The following is a 19,436-nucleotide window of genomic DNA, read 5'->3' as shown; positions in this document are numbered from 1 at the left end:
ATCTCATTGGATCCACTGCCGATCCGCTGCAAAGGGGGAAAGGTAGAGAGTCTCGATCCCATTGCCCGGGTGAACGGCCCGTGCTATGATTGGGTGGTTGGTTGTCAGGCAACCACTGACGCGAGGATGTCATGTTATGTCATTCTTTTTTACTAATTATTTTGACAGCTGTGTGTGTAATCTCATACATGCATTGACAATTTTAGAGGACATAATCGTCCAATGAACCTAGCCTTGGATCAAGACTATCATATATGTATTTTATCGAGTCTGACTTTTACTTTCGTATCTATGATAGTCTTGGGCTTTACCCCCCGCCATTCTCACTCGACATCCGCGCGGAAAGCCCGTACTTCTCCTTACATGTACAAGAAAATCATATAAAGTGCTGACCCTGTAGCCCCGAATGTTAACCCAACATTCGGAACCAGTGTGCACTGTATTAGTCCGTATTTTTCAATAGATATGTGTTTTAATTCCGTCTGAGTCGGATTCTGTCGGAAGTTCCCTGTATTCCTCAATGGGCGGCAGTCACGGGGCGCATCCGGTGAAAACCGGTATTACACTCAATTTATAAAGGAAGTAAACGAGGGGAAAAATTGCGTTCATGCACAGACGGGATTAAAACACATATCATTGAAAAATACGGACTAATACAGTGCACAAAGATTCCGAATGCCAAGATAACATTTGGGGCACCCGGTTAAGCACCTTATATTTTGCATTTGTTCGTAGAAATACGGGATTTACTAGTGAAAGTGCAGGACACTCTGGGGGGTGAGGCAAAGAATATCGTAGATATGCGAATGTCAAAATTGATAAAATACATATATGATCGTCTTGATCGAAGGCTACATTGGCAACGTTAGAGAATATAATCGTCCAATGAACCACAGAGAAAATAGTACCTTGTCAGACATAATCTATGGACAGCGTGTTACAATCAGGTTGCAATGTATCTTGTTTGTGATCATGACAACCAACTAGCCAATCACAGCGCGATAGTCCATCCGGAATATGGGATCTAGACTGTAACGTCGTCAAAAAGCAGCGGTGACCCTCCACCCGGTAGAGCCCCGCCCAGCTCTCTCCACGCACTGGGCGGTGATTGGGCCACGTGCTGTGAGTGACGCAGGAGATAACCCCTTGTCCGCACGCGATTGGTCCACGTTCGATGAATGGGCGTGAACTCGATGCACGTCAAAACAAAGACGAATCTGCGCCTGCGCAGAGGGTCCACGCTGTATCCATCGAGGTTGGAAGTTGCAATCAATGGCAAGATTTATGCCTTTTCATATCAGCACAGCAGAGTGCATTTCACACATTTCAATTCATAGAAAAATTGAAATGTGATTTGAACAGAGCTCCCTGTGCAATGGCGGTGTTCCTGGACTTCAAGAAGGCGTTTGACACCGTCTGTCACCAGGTCCTCCTGTCCAAATTAACACATTAAAATTTTTCCCCAGAAGCTATACAATGGTTTAGTTCCTATCTATCCACCAGAAAACAGTGTGTAAGTGTAAACAGTGTTAAATCCCCCTACCACACCTGTTCGGTCGGTGTCCCCCAGGGCTCAATACTAGGTCCAATTCTGTTCTCACTGTACATAAATGACCTACCTGAAGTATGTAATAATCTACATGTCCAGATGTATGCAGATGATGCCGTTGTACTTGCCCATGGTAAAAGCTATGCAGAGGTGTCAATAATCTTAACCTCAGCTCTGACAAGCATTCAAGACTGGCTTATAGATTCATGTCTGCTCCTGAATGCCAAAAAGACAGTCTGCATGGCCTTCTCCAAAAGACCAGTTGTGTTGGAGTCCTCAAATGTGTTTCTGGGTGGGGAGGAACTTGAACTTGTCCCAGAGTTCAAGTACCTCGGAGTCATACTAGACTCAACCCTAACTTTTAAAAAACATGTGAAGAAAGTCACAAATACGATTAAATTCAACCTTCAAAATTTTAAACAAATTAGACCCTTCCTGACAGTTGGAGCTGCCAGATCGTATCTTCACTGTATGATCCTATCACACATTGAGTACTGTTTTACAAACTGGTCTTGCACAGGCGTGACGATCCTAAAACCCATCGAACAGCTCTACAAAAGTGCGCTCAAGGTGTTTGACAGGAAGCCTCACTCTTACCATCATTGTAACATACTCAGGAGGCTCAATTTTTTTAGCTTCGACAATTTCAAAAAGTTCAAACAGGTTGGGGTCATATACAAGACCTTACATGGTCTGTGCCCGCCCCCCCTAAGGGAATTCATTAAAAGGAAGCCTGAAAGAGGAATCAGTACCAGAGCAACCACTCGAGGAGATTGTGAAGTGCCGCACCGGCAAACAACCTTCGGTCAAAATGTCCTCTCAGTACAGGGTTGTGTAGCATGGAATGGCCTTCCTCTACATATAAGGGATTGTGCTACATTTCCATCTTTTAAATTCAATGTGAAAAGATGGTTGCTTGAAAACCAAAGCTGCAACCATTTGTGATCATATTTTAGGTTTTTTTAGGCTATGTGATGTAATGTAATTGTATTTCACCGTTTGTCTGTTTTCTGATGTTATTGTTTTTATGTTTTGTGTGAGGACTGCGGATGAAAATTAGCATCTTTGCTAAATCCGGTGTATTTACGTTCATGTGACGTTCATTAATATGCTCTGTCCTGTCTAAATAAACAAATAAAGTAAAGTAAAGAGAGTCAACTTGCAACATATTGTAATGCCAGCGTAGTCATGTCATGTGCGTGGTACACACACTCATCATGAGAAGTTTTTTAAAAGTAGGCTACCTGTATGAGTCTAGATTCTTCTGATCTTATGCTTTTCAGTTATTTCAGTTTATATATAAAGTATATTCCACTATAGTTAGTATTACTATACGATACATATTACCAATGTGAGTAATTATAGCTAAAAAGTCGTTATTGCTACTGTGATAGTCTACTTCATTGGTTCTCAAACTGGGGTCCGGGGACCCCCAGGGGTCCTTGAGGAGGTTCCAGGGGCCCCCCAGCAAAAGTAGTTAACTAGCATCACAATCATTTTAACCACTTTATCCACTTATATGTTTGTGATTCATAAATAGCAGATGTACAAGCTCACTGCCAGCTTGTACATCTGCTATTTTTGAAAATGTTTGAAAAATATCAAAGATGAATACGTATATTTTCTCTTCTGGCGGTCCCTAGCACAAAACCTTTTCAGATGGGGGGCCCTCGGCCAATTACATATCAATTTGGGGGTCCTTGACATGAAAACGTTTGAGAACCACTGGTCTACTTGACTCACACACACACCATGACAGCAATTGATTTATGGCCTGACATCACTTCCAGACTGACCCTGGGAAACTTTCCACAGTCAGTCAGAGAAATATGATATTGCTTTGTTTCAAAAAAACATTTTCGCAAGAGGAAGTAATAGACACTGTGCACCATTTCCTCCAATGGATTATATACACTTAAAGATTAAATTCAGCCAACAGGCTACACTTTGGATGGAGTGTGAGAGTTCTATCCAGTCCCATAGTCATTTCTTTCACTTATATGATATATGACAGTAGACTGAGTGTTCTAAAAAAACACACACAAAAAAAAGGTTTGTAAAACAAAACAACAAGCCTCGATCTCAGGTATTTATTGTCAAACATACCTTGTTCCTAGATATTGGTAGCCTGATTATCAGACTGAAGCGTGAAGCTCCACTCAGTGAGTGGGCGGGGTCTATGGTCTGGAGCCAGGCTAGGATATTGGGGTACTTTTTGCTTTTTCTAGACGGGCCAGCACAACTACAGTAGGGTGTCATGAGCAGAGCCACCAAACCAGTGAGTGTGTGCCTTTGACTGGAGAGGAAACAGCTGCTTGGGGCCCCTGCATAAATTTTTTAACACACTGTACAGTAATAAGCTTCAGTCTTTATTCCAGTCAATATCCCGTTGTGCATGACTCTCCCTTCCGGAAGTTGTATTATTAACAAACTACCATAATTTCCACCACTTAAACCCTATATACTGTACTTGACCAGAGTCCCCCAGGGGTGTATACTAGACCATCTCCTTTTTTCCCCTCTACATTTAACAGCGTCCGAAATGTGAATTTGTTTCATATGGTAAAATTAAGTTACGTTTTTGGTGGGTATTAAGTAATTGTGTAATTGTGTAATTGTAAATGTCTTTTTGGTTTCAAGAATGCGTAAATGAGCTTGTGCCATAATTTTGTACTTTATTATCACACAATACTTTTATGGTCTACTTTAAATTAATACATTATTGATCATTCAATACTTTTGTGTCTACTTTAAATTAATCAATTATTGAAGAAATAATCAAGAGTAATTGATTAAGAAAAGAATCATTAGTTGCAGCCATAGAATACATATAGTCTGGAAACAAGGCTAAAGAGAATATATACCAATTGATAGCGTTGTCTCGACTCAGTCCCTTACAATTTTATTCTGCAAGCATAACAGACACTAATGACAATATTTGAGTTTGCTCTACTACAGTATTTCTTTACAATACAGAGTGCACATGAATCAGGACAGTATGAAATCAAGCACTCATAACCAAAAAGTTGAAGGCATTGTTCATAGCAGTTTATAGACACAGTAAGACATGTTTCAATCTTAAATACATTATGAGTCCCCAAGCAGGAACTGTGCAAACACATTTCATTATAGTTACTGCAGCAGGCATCGGTATATGCTCTAATAAAATAAAGTGAAAACCTGTGCAACAAAGCTTGTCGTCAGAACAGCCTCTGAGACATGGTTCCACACGTACGATTCTATTTGTGTGTGTGTGTGTGTGTGTGTGTGTGTGTGTGTGTGTGTGTGTGTGTGTGTGTGTGTGTGTTTTAGCTGTTCCTTTTGGTCTGGATGAGAAGGTCCCTCTGGAGATCTACCTCTAGATTCCCCACATTCTTGCTTCCAGGAGGGTCGGTGACCAGAGTCAGTTTGTTAAACACCCCTCTACCAAAATAGTCAGCCACAACCGAGAAACCATCATTGGAGCAACGCAGCTGAAAAAAAAAGAGATATATACACAGATCAAAAATGTATCATTGAGTTGATTTTAATCTGCTACCTACTACATGTATATGTCACAGCAAACAGACAGGAAGGAAGCCATGCTTTGTGAACTTGTAGAGGTGCTATTTCCCATTATTTCTAAAATAATAATAATAGTCTTGAGAAATGTGTTTGTAACTATACACGCCCCAAAATAGGGATGTCTTCCAGGTTTAAAGTCCTTCCACGAGGAGCATTTATTTAGCGTGATTAATTCACATTGATTTAAACTGTTGTTTGTTTCATGAGTACATCTACACAGATCACAAATATTACGTGGCGATAAAGCGACAATTATTTTTTGTAAATAAGGTTGATTTTTCTCTGCGAATAAAAGCATCAACCTGTATGAATACGGCATCAACAAATAATAGTTTGATGTGAAATATCCACGCCGCATTTTCAGATCGTTGATTCGTCACGCTCTCTGTGTGTGTCTTTCTCTGTGTCTGACCTTTATCCCATTTAGACCTGAGGCCGGTTCTAAAAACGCCTTCTAAATCCTGACCTAAAACTTCAAATATTTATTCAAAAATTACAACAAATGTATGTTGCTATATACTGAACATAGCAACAAGAACCCCAAAAGGGTCCCTTTTTTCCTCCTGAAAGGTATAGTTACAAATAGGGGTTCCCGCCCAAAATGGGTTAAAGTGTGAACAGGTGTTTCCTGCCCGCTTGAGGGTCACCTGTCTGGTGAAATGGTCATGCAGGTCTCGTTTCTGGTCCTGGGCCCGCAGCATGTCCATGACCTTGCGGTTCTCTGGCGTGCAGGTGGGACACTCGGCCTCGCTCTCTGCGTAGCTCTCAAAGCAGTGCTGATGGAAGGAGTGACTGCACAGGAAATGAACGGAGGGCAGCTCCAGAGGGCTGTTGCACATGTTACACTTCGTCTTCTGGAAAATCTTTGCACTGCATGGAAAAGAACCGGGTAGAAAATCCACAACGTAAAACAAAAAATAAAACCCAGTTTCTGTGATCAGACATACCATGAGCTAGGGCAGTGGTTCCCAACCTTTTCTGGACCAGGGGTCCACTTGAAAAGCTCATATCCTGATGAGACAAAGTTAAAAGGACTCTGAAAGCAACCAACCTGCTCCGGAGCTCCTGGATCTCAGAGCGGAGGTGGGCCGTTTCCTCGCGGTACTGGCTGATCTTGCGCTCGTCATCTTCGATCTGCTGGCTCTCCCTCTGCAGCTTGTTGATGAGGTAGTCCTTGATGACAGACAGCGTGGCCGTGGAGTTGTGTGCCAGCGTTTGCACCACTGTGACAGCAAACACACGTACACTAATCAACAGTGTTGTCTACTGAATGGAGTGGGACAGGGCAAAAGGGACAGTTTACCTGTAATGTGTCTGGAGTATATTTGATCCCAGACAGTGTAAATGACTCCAAGAAAGATTTTCACAACAGGTTGTGGCTCATAGCTTTGATCCGATTTTAATTCCTAAAAAAGCCCAATTGACTTTATAACATTCAATAATGTGAAATCATAGCTACAAGTATAATATATACCATTTCATCATTTCACTGTGTACTTAGACAGAATGAGTGTCAGTGGGATGACAAATTAAAGCAAATTTATAACATGGTCAAATTGCAAAACCCCCATTGTAACAAACTGAAGTTAACCGCTATTTGTACTGCTTTGTTTTTGCTATTAGAATCCATTATTATAATAATCTTATTGTATTTAGATTTTTTGTTCACACTGCATTAAAAGCAGTTTCAACTCACCAAGTAGAGGGGGCATCAGGTTGTTCTGGTCTATGTGATGCAACACTTCACTGATATAGGCCTTGCAGTCTTCTTCTTTCCTGGCAAAATAGCCCAGCGCCTGCTCCCACAGGCACACCTCCTGGTCTCCATAGCGCTTGCAGGCCTCCACCACTTTGCCATACTCCTCGTTCTGCATATGGTAGTGCATAATCTGCTGGTATCTGTTGAGAAAATGGATGAAATGTTCAGCATTTTACTCAAATTATGATGACATTGTGGAAAAAACAGTTTTTTAAGGTTTGACGCTCAGTCAGATTCATCATCCAGTAAACCAAACATTACAAATGTTATATTTGGTGTGCGCTAACGCAAGTTATTTTTACAGAGAAGGACAGGATTGACTATCTGTCACAGTGAACAACAAGCCTGTCTAACAAAACTCTGAAATGATTGTGGTCTAGAACAGTGGTTCTCAACCAGTGGTCCGGGGACCACCAGTGGTCCTTGGGGCGGTACAAGGGGGTCCCCAGCGATATTAGTTAACATAGCGCCACAATCATTTTCACCACTTAGCTTTGGGCTATTCAAAAATAGCAGATATACAAGCTCATAGCGCGGCAACGAGTGCCGCGCTATGAGCTTGTAGATCTGCTATTTTTGAAAAATCTTGAAAATGTGTGCATATCTTTGAATATATATATATATTTTAAAGCGAACATCTTTAACTCAAATCTTTGCTTTTGGGGGTCCATGGCACAAAACATTTTCAGATGGGGGTCCGCAGCCAAATGTATATCAACTTAGGGGTCCTTGGCATGAAAAAAGGTGAAAACCACTGGTCTAGAAAGCTGTTATCAGCATATTAGGCAGGATGAAAGGACTGTGTCCTCAGACCTTTAGGCAGCGTGCTACATCTACATCTAACAAATCACGATACGCAGTATCACAAAACCACACGTGAGCCACCCGTTTGTTTTATCGATGCATCCTGTGGGGCCACAGCTAATTGATTTGCAGGCAAGAGTTGTTGTGGATTCAAGTATGAGAACAAATCAATTGTTCTGTAAATAATGCACAATGAATGGTTCCTACACAGAGAGATTGTTGTAGCACAGAGCTGCACTGGCCAGACTAGTGGCCAACAACATGCTCTGTTGGGTGAAGTACTGTACGGATTATATTAAATTATGGGAGTAAAGTCTGACTTACAATCATGTACTGAGATCCTTCACTAACCTTTTTCCCCTTCTCTTTTAACAACAGCTTTAAAACCTGATTAAAATAAATCTAATTAAGCACACTTACAGTTTGCCTTTCTCATACAGGTAGAGGACCCCTTCTTTGAAGTTATGCATCTGACAGAGGACAAGAGCCTTATCAAAGACAGTGTTATCACTCCTCAGTAATGACAGTGCTGCCCCCTGGAGGACCTTTTTTCTCTGCAAGACAAACAAAAACAAGATGCTGTTTCACATCACTTAAAGTAAAACTTAAAATTGTTATAAACCAAGGAAAAACTAAAACAAATGACCACAAAGTAGCGTGTGTTTTGCATTAACCTCAGGGTTCTGTTCGTGCGCCCAGTCCTGCAGCCGAAGCTCCAGCAGTGTGTCGTAGACACCCTGAGAAGAGAACGGCTCTACCTCGATCATGTGCTCCAGGAAGGCCTTCAGCTCACGTGGGTTATTGGCAAATATTGAGATGAACTCTTCAGAGTTGGCCTGGCACCAGAAGATATATTGATAAAAAAGACATGAGTTATGCATTTGAACAATGGTTATCAGCGTTACTGTTATAAGCTCACAACAAGTATACGAAAGGGGGTAATAAACTAAAGTACAATAGGTAGGTAAGACATTATATTTGTAGTCAAACAGATTCCATCACTTGCTGTAACTTACAACAGGGCCTCATCAATCTCATCAACTGGATTTCTACAGTGCTGGAGCTTTTGTAAAATTCACCAGTTCAGCAGAATTCTTGTTGCTGAGTTTTGGTACCTGTTTGATAGCGTGTATGCCAATCCCAACGAAAACCCCAGCACCCAGTTGCTGTGATTGGTTGAGACACGAGGAGGGAGCACTTGGTTCACGTGATAACCTATTCGGTCCACCACAGCTTGCTAAATCAGGTGGCGTACTCTCTGACACGCGAGACCATCGGTTACTCGGGGTGGGCACTTGCCCGCTCGTGCACGCCTCGCGACACGAGCCTCAAGGCCTCGCTCTCGGCATGCCTGCCTTGTTCTCAAGTGATTTAGAAATTCATGTATTTGATGTGAAACCTTGCACATATGCGAGAATTTTTTGTTGTTGAATGAACCAAAACATGTGCTCCTCTAAATGTTTTTGTTGAGAAGCGCATACACATTTGATATATGGGACTTAATCTACCTGTACCCAACAGGACGTTGGGGGTAGGACTAACAGCACTGTTTATTTGCTGATTGTTATATTTGTTTGTTAATATTTGTAGAAGAAGGAATAGCAGCATAATGGAGAAAACCACAGGGCCATGGAGCAATGAGGTCCAAGCTCTCATCGTCATTTGGTCAGAGGACGAAATACAATGGGAGCTGGAGGAATGAAAACTACAACCACTATAACCTAAAGACAATGGAAGAAAAAAACTGTAACTAGAACTGGATCTAGCACCACTTCCTGTTAGCTCCTGTTTGAGCTAGTTCTTGTTTTTTTCTTGTGCAATGAAAACAGGCACTAAGGTTTAGACTGCAGTCACATCCAGTCGAATCCGATTTATTTCTCAAATCTGATCTTTTGGCCCGACTGTTCACACTGCATTTGCAAGTGACCAGATCTGATCTGTCACAGATCTGTGTGTTCAGACTGATTTAAACAACGTCAACCCAAAGCCGCCCTGTGCCACATATCTGCTTTGGTTACCGTGGTAACGACGTAGGCGTCATGACTTTCATCTCTTTATATGGGTTCTTAAAATTCTTTATTTTACACTGACACTGCAGATAGGACCTTGTGAACCCATTTTCTGCCATGCCGCGAGATGTCTTCATATATTGCCTTGTTCCTATACATTCCTACAAATTTCACTTGTACTGAGGCATCACCCCAAAGTGCTAGGAGACATTGAATATCTCCGTCTGTCCACTGAATGCCGCTCGCCATTTCTTCTGTAAAACTTATGCTGCACTATTGACTGTAATGACGTCAGTGGCGCTCGGGTCGCGCTGCAAGTGACGTTTTGGACAGTTTTGTGACTTGGGTGGTTAGATCAGGTTACTGCGTTCAGACTGAGACGCATCTTTAGAAATCAGATTTGAATCCACATCTGAATGTGGCTCAGGTCAGATTTGTAAAAAACAGATATTATGTGACCTGTCTCTGTTCAGACTACATAAAGCAAATCGGATTACAATCTGGATGTGGCACAGATCTGATTCAGGCTAGATTCAGGCTGGATTTGGCTGCCAGTGTAAATGGGGCCTTAGTGTTTGTTTGTTTTTCTTCAAATAACTTGTACGCTAAAGAAAAACAAACTTTTATTTATTAAAAAACGTATGCCCAGTATGCATTTTTTAGACTGCATCATCTCCTTGGATTACAGTGCTGAAGAAAATCCCTTAAAGGGACACTTCACCAAAAAAAAACTTTGTTTCAATGGATTAGTCACCCCCATGGAGACTTGAATTCATGGATATTTTTTGTCTCAGTCCTAAGACAATAATTTGATGACCAGCGGACCGGTAGGCAGCGGTTCCGGTAGGAGACACAACGAGTCAGAAAGTTTTTTTTGGGTGAAGTGTCCCTTTAATAAAAAAAGAATTATTGATTTATTTCACTAGGTCATTAAAGTATATTTATCATCTCGACTGAATATACCCCATTATCATCATCAGCATTTTGAATAATTACAATTTGATCACACACACGAGTACAGAAGTATTTCCAGGATTATTTCCAGGTGATTGATTGATTGATTGGTTGGTACAGGTACAGTTATACAATAATGCTAAAACGATAACACAAAAAGCCCCGAGGGCTTGTTTCCATTGTGGTCCAATGATTGGGTATGACACATAAAAAGTAAGAACTTGGTTAACATGACGCACTGCTGCATGACAGGCTGACCTTATTTGTGGGACCCCGGTCCAGGCTGTCTCTGTCAGTGGCGTCTCGGTTGGGCTGGTAATCCGTGCACAGGCCCTTCAGCAGCAGCGTGGTGCCATCGGGGACGTGGTGCATCAGGGTCTTGCCGTAGCGCTTCATGTTGCTCTCGGCTTGTTCAAAAGGCAGCCGTCCGATGTAGCGGAGCGCTTCTTGGTAGTTCTGTGACACGGAGGGGGATGGAGTTTAACCACCATCTGTTCAGTCACACTTTGTCTTGGATAATACAATTCTAACTAGGCTAAAATTAACATAATTTGAACTGTATTAAAATACTACTACCAATACTGCAATTTTCACATTAAATTAAAATAATATGATAATTAAAATAATTATTTTACATGTGAAATAGTTAAGTAAATAGTTATTTGTGATAACAGTACATTATAGTGCCATGCATGCCACTTTCACCCATTAGAAATGAGATGTTAGTTGTACAACCAAAAACACTAAATTAGTACATGAAACTTAAAAATGATTTTAATAATGGCATTTGTATAACTTGCATTAGAGTCATCCATATAAATGTGTACTCTAATCCTTCTAGAAAGACATACGGTAGATATAGGAAAATGTATAGGCAACAAGGAAGAGATTTTACAGGCAGTGGATCAATATCCAATCATCACAGAGGCCACGAACGTGCAAAAGAAACAACATATGTCTTTAAAAGCAGTCTAACAAGATAAAGTAGATCATACAGAGCACTACTGTTGCCCCAAAAGCTAATATTACATTTCCCTACCAGAGAATCCATAAAGCTATGTTTTTCACCTTCAGGTCTTCGAGTTGGATCTTCAGGTACCACTCATGGTGCATGTGCTTCTCGGCCAGGAAAACGGCATGGCTGTGGTACCCAGCCTGCCGCAGAACCTTGATGGCGATCTCTACATCGAAGTGGACCTCAGTCTCACTGCTCTGTTGAAAACAGAAGGGAAAGTGACTAATGAGTGAACACTCTCAAAGACCATTTACCCTGATCATAAGAGAACTACCTGTAACTTACATTCTATTTTACAATTTGTCCTTTTGGTCCAACCAACGACACCAGGAACCAGCCAAAATCCGTATTCTATAACATGCATTAACCAAATGAACCCTGCAGTTTATACTTTGTTGTAGGACAAATAGCGAAAATAGCCCATCTACACACGTACAATGTGTTGTGCTGCATTGTGAGTTTGTAAATAGGGATGCTAGGGTTCATGTGGATAATGGAAAAAAAAATCTTAAAGTTTTATCCACTGGAATCAGCATCAGGTACAGTATGTCTTTAATGCTCACTGTCAGCAGTCACACTCACCTTAATGAACTCCTCCAGCTTCGAGCTGTCTTTTAGCTTGGTGTAGCAGTTAAGCAGCAGTGTGGTGTGGTCTGCGTTGGCCAGGGACTGCCTGTGCAGAGCTTGCAGGTAGGCAGTCAGGTTGTGAATCCTTTGAGCGTCCAGGAACTTCCGGATCACATAGGAGGGCTCCAGCTTTCCAATGGTGCTGTAAGAAAACGGGACGATCGCAGCTTAACCACTTGAACCCTAGCGTCCCCCTAGCGTACATTTGGTGAAAATAGGCAAATGTTTGCCGAACATAGCAAATCTACAAGCTCACAAGGCATAACGTTGTGAGCAGGTGGTGAGCTTGTAGATCAGTTATATTTGGCAAAGAGATTTCGTGTAGAGGGAAAAAAGGTGGGGATTAAGTATAGACCCATGGGGGACCCCGGTCAACAAAGTACAGCCTATAGGGTTGAAACGTTCAACAGCAAGTTGTGGTGTCAATGAATGCGTTCCAGTCTCCAACAGTTGTGAAAAAAGCTGGGGAATGATGGTCTCAAAGGCAACACAGCTATTTTGGTACAATAACAAACAATGTGTTCTTTCTCAGGCTGTCTTGTCGCTCATTTGTCATACCTTTATATGGTTATAAAAGAAGAGTGTTAATTACAACAGAATCACAGAAGGTGACTGCAATACAGCCGAGTATCTTTAATGTGACTTTGACATTGATGCATTTGCTACGAGAGTCAGCCATTTGAAACATCTTTCAATAAACTGCATGAGATAAAAAATATCACCACTAGCCCTCTGATATTGCAAGAGTTAGTACAGCAACAAACAAACCATTCTGTTCTGGCCAATTGGTTAGCAACAGCTACATGAAAATGAAGGAGTAGACTACATGGTAAACAAGGTTGCAGCAACAATTGAAGTCTGTGTAGATTAATGTTATTTTTTTCCTTCAGGAGAAGTCTTACCGAATGTACTGTTGAATAGCCCCGTCATGGTCCCCCTTCAGGTAGAGGTGATCGCCATACTGTCTGAAGATCTCTGACAGACCATCGCTATCCAAGTGTTGGCTCTTGGCCAGGTTTATGGCCATGACAAACAGGTTCTTTTTGAATAGCATCTAGAAGGACAGGAAATTATGATGCACCAAAATAAAAAACGATCTTGAGTTGGATTGTCAAGAAACACTATCCTCAAAAACATTCCCTTGAGCAGCGTGTCCTAAACAAAGGATCACAAGTCGACCATTGTTTAGTTTTTAGGGGGGGGGGAAGAGAGGGGAAAATAATTTCCAGAACTAAATTCCTAAATAATGTTTATTTTCTTTTTCTCTTCGGGTCCCAGGAAGACACGAAAATGGGTTGGGTCTCGAGCTGAAAGCTCTTGGGAACTCCTGCCTTAGAGGCGTATAAAACTACAATCTACCAAGCCCCGCTCTGCCTGCTTGCGATTGGCTGAATGCAAGAACGACACCGCCCCAGGTGACATTCAAATACAGCCCGAAACCCATATCCAGCACTTGCATCAGTGGCGTGCCTCACTAATCATTAGACTTTCAGTCCCAACCTCCTGGGATGGAATCTCACTTCCGACAATCGCAGATAAAACGCTACTTTTTGTGAGGTTAGGGTTAAGGTTAGGTTTAGGCATAATTTCGCCACATTACGCATTATGTTGACTCTTTAGCCATAATTTCGCCACATTAGGCATAGTTCCCAGTCTCACAATAGGCACACCTGACAATCCAAGTAACTACTAGCCAATCACAGCTTGTCCTTTCTGGGACTTGTCAGAAACTAGTTGTAGAACAATATATGACTCAGAGGTATCAGAACATGAGAGATACAGGAAGCCAACCTTTGGGACTCACCTCTAGTTTGGTCTGAGTGTCCTTCTCCTGGAGAACAAACATCTTGCCATCTCTCGTCAGAATGTAGAAGGAGCCCCACTCCGCCAGCACATCCACGATGTCATCAAAAGAGGCACTGTAGGCGATGAACTTGTTGTCCAGATCATAGATGGTTAGGAGTTGTTTTTCTGATGGTGAGGACTCCCTGCTAGCAAATCCAGACCTAAATATAGAAGAAACAGAGCCATTAGCATCACACCTTCAAATCAAAACAGATTTTCTTTGGTTTCATGTAAAGCACTTTGCAATTTTTAAAATGCTATATAAACCAGTATATTATTACTGTATAGATATAGATATAGATATAGATCAAATGTGAAACACATATTTGCTGTTGTAAGATTCACCACTTTAGATGCTGTGATTACCCTTTAATGCCTGTCGAGCTGTCTGCAGAAGATCAGAAGACGACTGATACAGTACGTGCTATTATCTAACCACTTTCACAATGGCGTCCCTACTTTGAGCATGTTATTATGGGCAGAAATGTTCTAAACATTTTTTCACAAATTGTCACAATGTATCACAACTGTTCACAATGTTGTTTTCTATGCAAAGTAAATATTCGCACATCCACTTGGTTCAGATGCATATGCGTTGGACAGTGGCAAGTCTGACAACTGAAGCAATCATGAACAAAAAACCTGCACAATGCTTTTGCTCAGCAGCATCAGTTTTTTTTTCCCATTCAAATTGACAGACGTTTCAGTCCCTCTGGACCTTCATCAAGAGTGTCTTACAACAATGTTTTGAAATAGCAGATCTCTGCAGTGCCACACGCTGTGAGCTTGTAGATCGGCTATTTCTGAACAGACAAAATAAAAGAAGTGGTTAAGATTCTCCTTACTTGTTTGGTAACTTTGTGTCCCGAATGAGTAGGAGCAAATAGCCTCGGTGCCAATGGGCCAACAGCTTGTTTCCATCAAAAGCAAAGCAGGGCCCTCGTTCATCAGGCTGGTACAGATACACACATTCATCACCGGCCACAATGAACTGAGAGTCCTGGGAGGGATCAGTGATGGAGGAGCAACGTAGCGCACAGCCATGTGTGTCGTCCAGCTCAAACCTGGGGTACTCCTTGATGGATAGGGTGTAGCACTGCCCATGAGGAGAGAGTGATGGGGAACTTAGGTCAAGGGGTGACAGGCAGTTGAAGAAATCTCAAGATAGGCACCCATTATTGTATTACAGGCTAAATCTGTAATATTGACACCACTGATGTTCCCTTACTTAAAATCAATTTGTATAATTAATTAAGCATTTCACATTTGATTAATTACTGAAAGTATTAAACTATATTTGCTTACAATTAAGTTTGTTTTCAAAAGTCACATATCTCGAAAATCTACAATACAATATTTATCACAATATTTAACAATATCTCTGATTTAAAACATTTCAAAAACAGGATCTTTGAAATCCAAAACTCTAAACTCTGGACCAAACAAATGTACAAAACTCAGATTAGGGACTAAACATAAATTGATTGGATTGACTGATTTATGTTATTAAAGTGTCTTGCACCAAAGGTGCCTAGCACATACTGTATGGACTTATGTAAAACACTGTGTAATATACAGTTTATCTCTTGCACATATGTTGTTGGCCGGGTTTGGATAAGAGGGCAATGACGAATCTCAAGGGATAATTTGTTTATCAAAACAATTCATATTTAATTATCATTATTATTCACAAAGACAAAATAGCATTTTGTTGTTAAATGTTAAATTAACATAAAATTAATGTTAATGGGGAACGGGAAGAAATAGTATAGTCCCACTAGGATGTACCAAGAGTGTGGGGAGTGGCTCAGAACACAAAGGTGTTGCTGGCAATGTCTGGGATGCCTTGATTTTTGGTACGCAGCTATTCTGTGAATTGTTGCAGGTTGCTCGCAATGCCAGTTCAGCTCGCGATGGATCTTAAGCTGTGCTGATTGGTCAGCTGCCGTACAACCCCAAAGGCAGATATGGCAGCTGACCAATCAGCGCAAGCTTACGACTCCCCTCACCCCGGGCAAATAAAGGCTGGGTATGTATGTGATACTTACTAATTAATTTAGTTCATACATTTGGCATTGGAAAATCTAACAGAGTCAATTCATTTCACCACACAAAGGAAAAAATCCCAAATAGTCACACACAAAGTGGTCTGCAGAGCCGGCACAAAGAGTGATAATTACTATGACTTACATGGACTTTCTCCAGAGTGGCAACAAACAGATGAGTGACCTTGCCCATTTGGCGGAAGGCAAGGCCAGTAACTGGGGAAGTGCCCTCATGCAGGGTCAGAGTTTTACTGTGCCTGTCCCTGGTGATGTCACCCTTGGTCAACACCACACTGCCATCTGTGAAGCCTGCCAAGAAATAACAAAGTCATCAGTATCCACTTACAAACTAGGTTAAAAATGTTGTGGCAGACGCTTCAATAGAGCAGTGATTCTCAAACTGGGTTCCGGGGACCCCCAGGGGTCCTTGAGGGGGTTTTAGGGGGGCCCAGCTAAATAACTGATTGTTAGGTACAGCCCTGTAACTCAGAGAGTGTACAAATTAAACCAAATGGACCCGGGTCCATTTGGGTCCATTTGGATCCATTTGTGCGCTTTCTTAGAATTATGGGGGTCCGTGGCCTAATGCATACCAAACTGGGGGTCCTTGAAATTAAAACGTTTGAGAATCACTGAAATAGAGCTAATCAGTAAGGTTGAAGAAGACATATTCTTAGCTCACCAATGGCCATGAAGTTAAGGTTCTCGTGTACGCTGAGGCATGACACCTCCGTGGGTTTGTTGCCAGGTATCGCAGGGAATATCCTGGTGCATAGAGGATTTCCACTATCTCGCTTGTCTAGGTTCCATACTTTCACCTGTGACATGTCATCAGATTACTTTGTCATGTGACACTTCAAAAACAGAAAGCCAGTTACACACAGTTGTAAGCTTGATCTGCTTTTTCCGTTATTTCTGAAAATGTCTGAACATTTTCAAAAGGATGCATTTATCAGGCAAGTAGGTAATACTTGTGAGTGTGACAGGCCTAACTTACAAGAGGGTTTATTCCATGTTCATCTTGTCCCACTGACACGAGGATGCTGTGCTGCTTCAGCTGATAGATGTGTGTCACCCGCAGTTTGTAGGCCTGGAAGGATGACAACTGTAGAGAGCGTGTCATGAGCCAGATCTGGCCTTCCATATGTATTATTAAAGGGTTAAGGTCAACTCTGTAAAATGTTGACACCCGGATGAAAGCAGGATATTTATGAATTTGCATAACATTGTTATTGTTTGGATGTACAAATGACAGGCCACACCCAAAACCTATTCTAATTTAATTGCTAATCATCTCTATAATATGTGTTCTCCCTTTGATGCAATAAACACTCAATAGTACAGTACATTAGGTATAGAAGCAGTTTACAGAAGAGACATTTCAATCATATTTTATAACTTATGCACTGACTAAAGCACCTGTATAGAACACCAACTAACCAAGCTAACATGTTTTTCAGATCTCTTTTCTGGTTCTTTCAGCTCACTTTCACATTAATGAACTATCCTGGCCTGCCTGAGCTATCATTTAGTACAACCTACAGTGGTGTAAAGCAACGAAGTACATTTACTCAAGTACTTTACTCGAGTACTCGAGTACAATTTTTAGGTATTATTACTTTACTGCTATTTTCAAAAGATTTGAATACATTTTATAGCCTACATGTGAAAACTTGTGAAATGGGACATTCGGCATAACGAGTACTTTCTACTTTTGGTACTTTTAAGTACGTTTTGATACCAATACTTTTGTACTTTTACTCGAGTACATTTTGATTACCGGACTTTTACTTGCAACAGAGTATTTCTACATTGCAGTATTGATAGTATTACTTTTACTTAAGTAAAGAATGTGAGTACTTTTACCACCACTGAAGCTCAGCACACACTCAGCCACCGACGTGTATAATATATCTATTTATCATGATGTGAAGGATATCTCCCAGAACAATGTGGCCACGGCCGGAGTCACAAGCCGATATTCCGCCTGGAAGGAGGAAGTTTTTCCCATTGTCTCCTGGATCCTTCACCGTTTCTTTATCAAAAAACACGAATCTCCTCCACTGTAAGAATGCAGCCATTTTGTTGTGTTACTGTTAGCACTGTCTGTCACTGGAGCTGGTTAGCCTGATGCCCCGAGACCATGTGATCATGTGACACCACCACTGATCATGTGATCATAGCAGACAGGCGAAAACACCGGTACATGGGGTCTTCAACAGGGGGTCCGGGACCCCTAGGGCAGTGGTTCTCAAACTTTTTCATGTCAAGGACGAAGGACCCCCAAATTGACACTTATTAGCCTGCGGACCCCCATTTGAAAATATATGCCAGGGACCCCCATAAGAGAAGAGTTTTTACGGCTCTAGCAGTGATTCTCAATCATTGTAATTTAAGGACCCCCCAGTTTGACATGCATTAGGGCTACAGACCCCCATTTAATGGCATTTCTATCTCTGGGACCCCAATTCATATTGTAAAATCTATGTTAATTTAACTCTGAGTGTACAAATGGAACCAAATGGACCCGTTAGGGTCCATTTGGTTCCATTTATACACTCTCAGAGTTACAATAAGGGTCCATTTGGTTCCTATAAAGCATTTAGCTGGGGACCCCCTGGTATCCCCTCAAGTACCCCTGGGGGTCCCCGGACCCCAGTTTGAGAACCAATGCCCTAGGGGGGTTCTCAGAGTTACTACAGAGAGTCCGTCAAATCTTTGTGTGATAGGATTTTTTATTTATTTTATTTTTTACATTAACCACTTGAACCCTGGCATCCCTTAGTTTTCTGAGGAGAGCTTTAGCCAAAAATAGCAGATCTGCAAGCTCGCAAGGCGTTGTGAGCTTGTAGATCTGCTATTTTTGGCAAAGAGGAATAGGTGTAGAGGGGGAAAAAAGAGCAGACCAAGTAAAAAAAAATAGTTTAATCTGAAACACAATTTCATACAATACTGAAGGGGTCCCTGCTTCATCTCTATCTCAGCTAGGGGGTCCTTGGCCTGAAAAACGTTGAAGACCCCTGCTGTACTGTATGTCTATTCACCAGTGAATTTATATACAGTGTTGTAGTGCTAATTTTGGAAGTGGGGGAACGCACCTCTGAAGCATTTTAATGTATGTTTTGTAATAATAATTAAAATCTACAAAGTAAATAGTAACTTAAGTTTTCAAGTAATTGTAGTGGAGTAAAAGTATAATATTTGCCCCTGAGATGTAGTGGAGTAAAAGTAAAAGTACTGAAAATTGGAAATGCTCCAGTAAAGT

The 19,436-nt window shown here is 41.4% G+C and overlaps 1 protein-coding gene across 2 annotated transcripts; it reads right to left on the bottom strand.

Moving 5' to 3' along the window:
- Positions 1 to 4,420: 4,420 nt before the first annotated feature.
- Positions 4,421 to 18,261, bottom strand: vps11 (VPS11 core subunit of CORVET and HOPS complexes). 2 transcript variants are annotated; one of them, XM_080435639.1, is made up of 17 exons: positions 18,111 to 18,261; positions 17,169 to 17,317; positions 16,854 to 16,989; positions 16,317 to 16,480; positions 14,972 to 15,222; positions 14,086 to 14,287; positions 13,184 to 13,335; positions 12,237 to 12,423; positions 11,708 to 11,851; positions 10,898 to 11,095; positions 8,351 to 8,512; positions 8,097 to 8,230; positions 6,810 to 7,012; positions 6,165 to 6,336; positions 5,761 to 5,983; positions 4,857 to 5,022; positions 4,421 to 4,816 (listed from the first exon to the last, which is right to left on the bottom strand). In XM_080435639.1, the coding sequence occupies exons 1-16, from the start codon at positions 18,250 to 18,252 to the stop codon at positions 4,858 to 4,860; spliced, it is 2,784 nt and encodes a 927-aa protein (XP_080291765.1). In that variant the 5' UTR covers positions 18,253 to 18,261; the 3' UTR covers positions 4,421 to 4,816; position 4,857. The 2 variants fall into 2 exon arrangements, with proteins under 2 accessions (XP_080291765.1, XP_080291764.1); XM_080435638.1 differs by having other exon boundaries at positions 4,421 to 5,022.
- Positions 18,262 to 19,436: the final 1,175 nt, after the last annotated feature.

This window comes from Gymnoscopelus braueri (genome assembly GCF_963280865.1).
Source record: "Gymnoscopelus braueri genome assembly, chromosome: 8".
NCBI classification, from domain to species: domain Eukaryota; kingdom Metazoa; phylum Chordata; class Actinopteri; order Myctophiformes; family Myctophidae; genus Gymnoscopelus; species Gymnoscopelus braueri.
Note: the sequence above shows the minus strand (reverse complement) of the source record. Positions and strands in the feature narration are given on the sequence as shown.

What these genes read in the sequence shown, in the direction of transcription:
- vps11 (XM_080435638.1), bottom strand. Translation starts at nt 18,252, where the DNA reads ATGGCTGCATTCTTACAGTGGAGGAGATTCGTGTTTTTTGATAAAGAA. An exon ending in ACACTCAGACCAAACTAGAG is followed by an intron (nt 13,336 to 14,085) that starts GTGAGTCCCAAA and finishes CTGTCCTTCTAG; the next exon opens with ATGCTATTCAAAAAGAACCT. An exon ending in AGCTGGAGGAGTTCATTAAG is followed by an intron (nt 11,852 to 12,236) that starts GTGAGTGTGACT and finishes TGTTTTCAACAG; the next exon opens with AGCAGTGAGACTGAGGTCCA.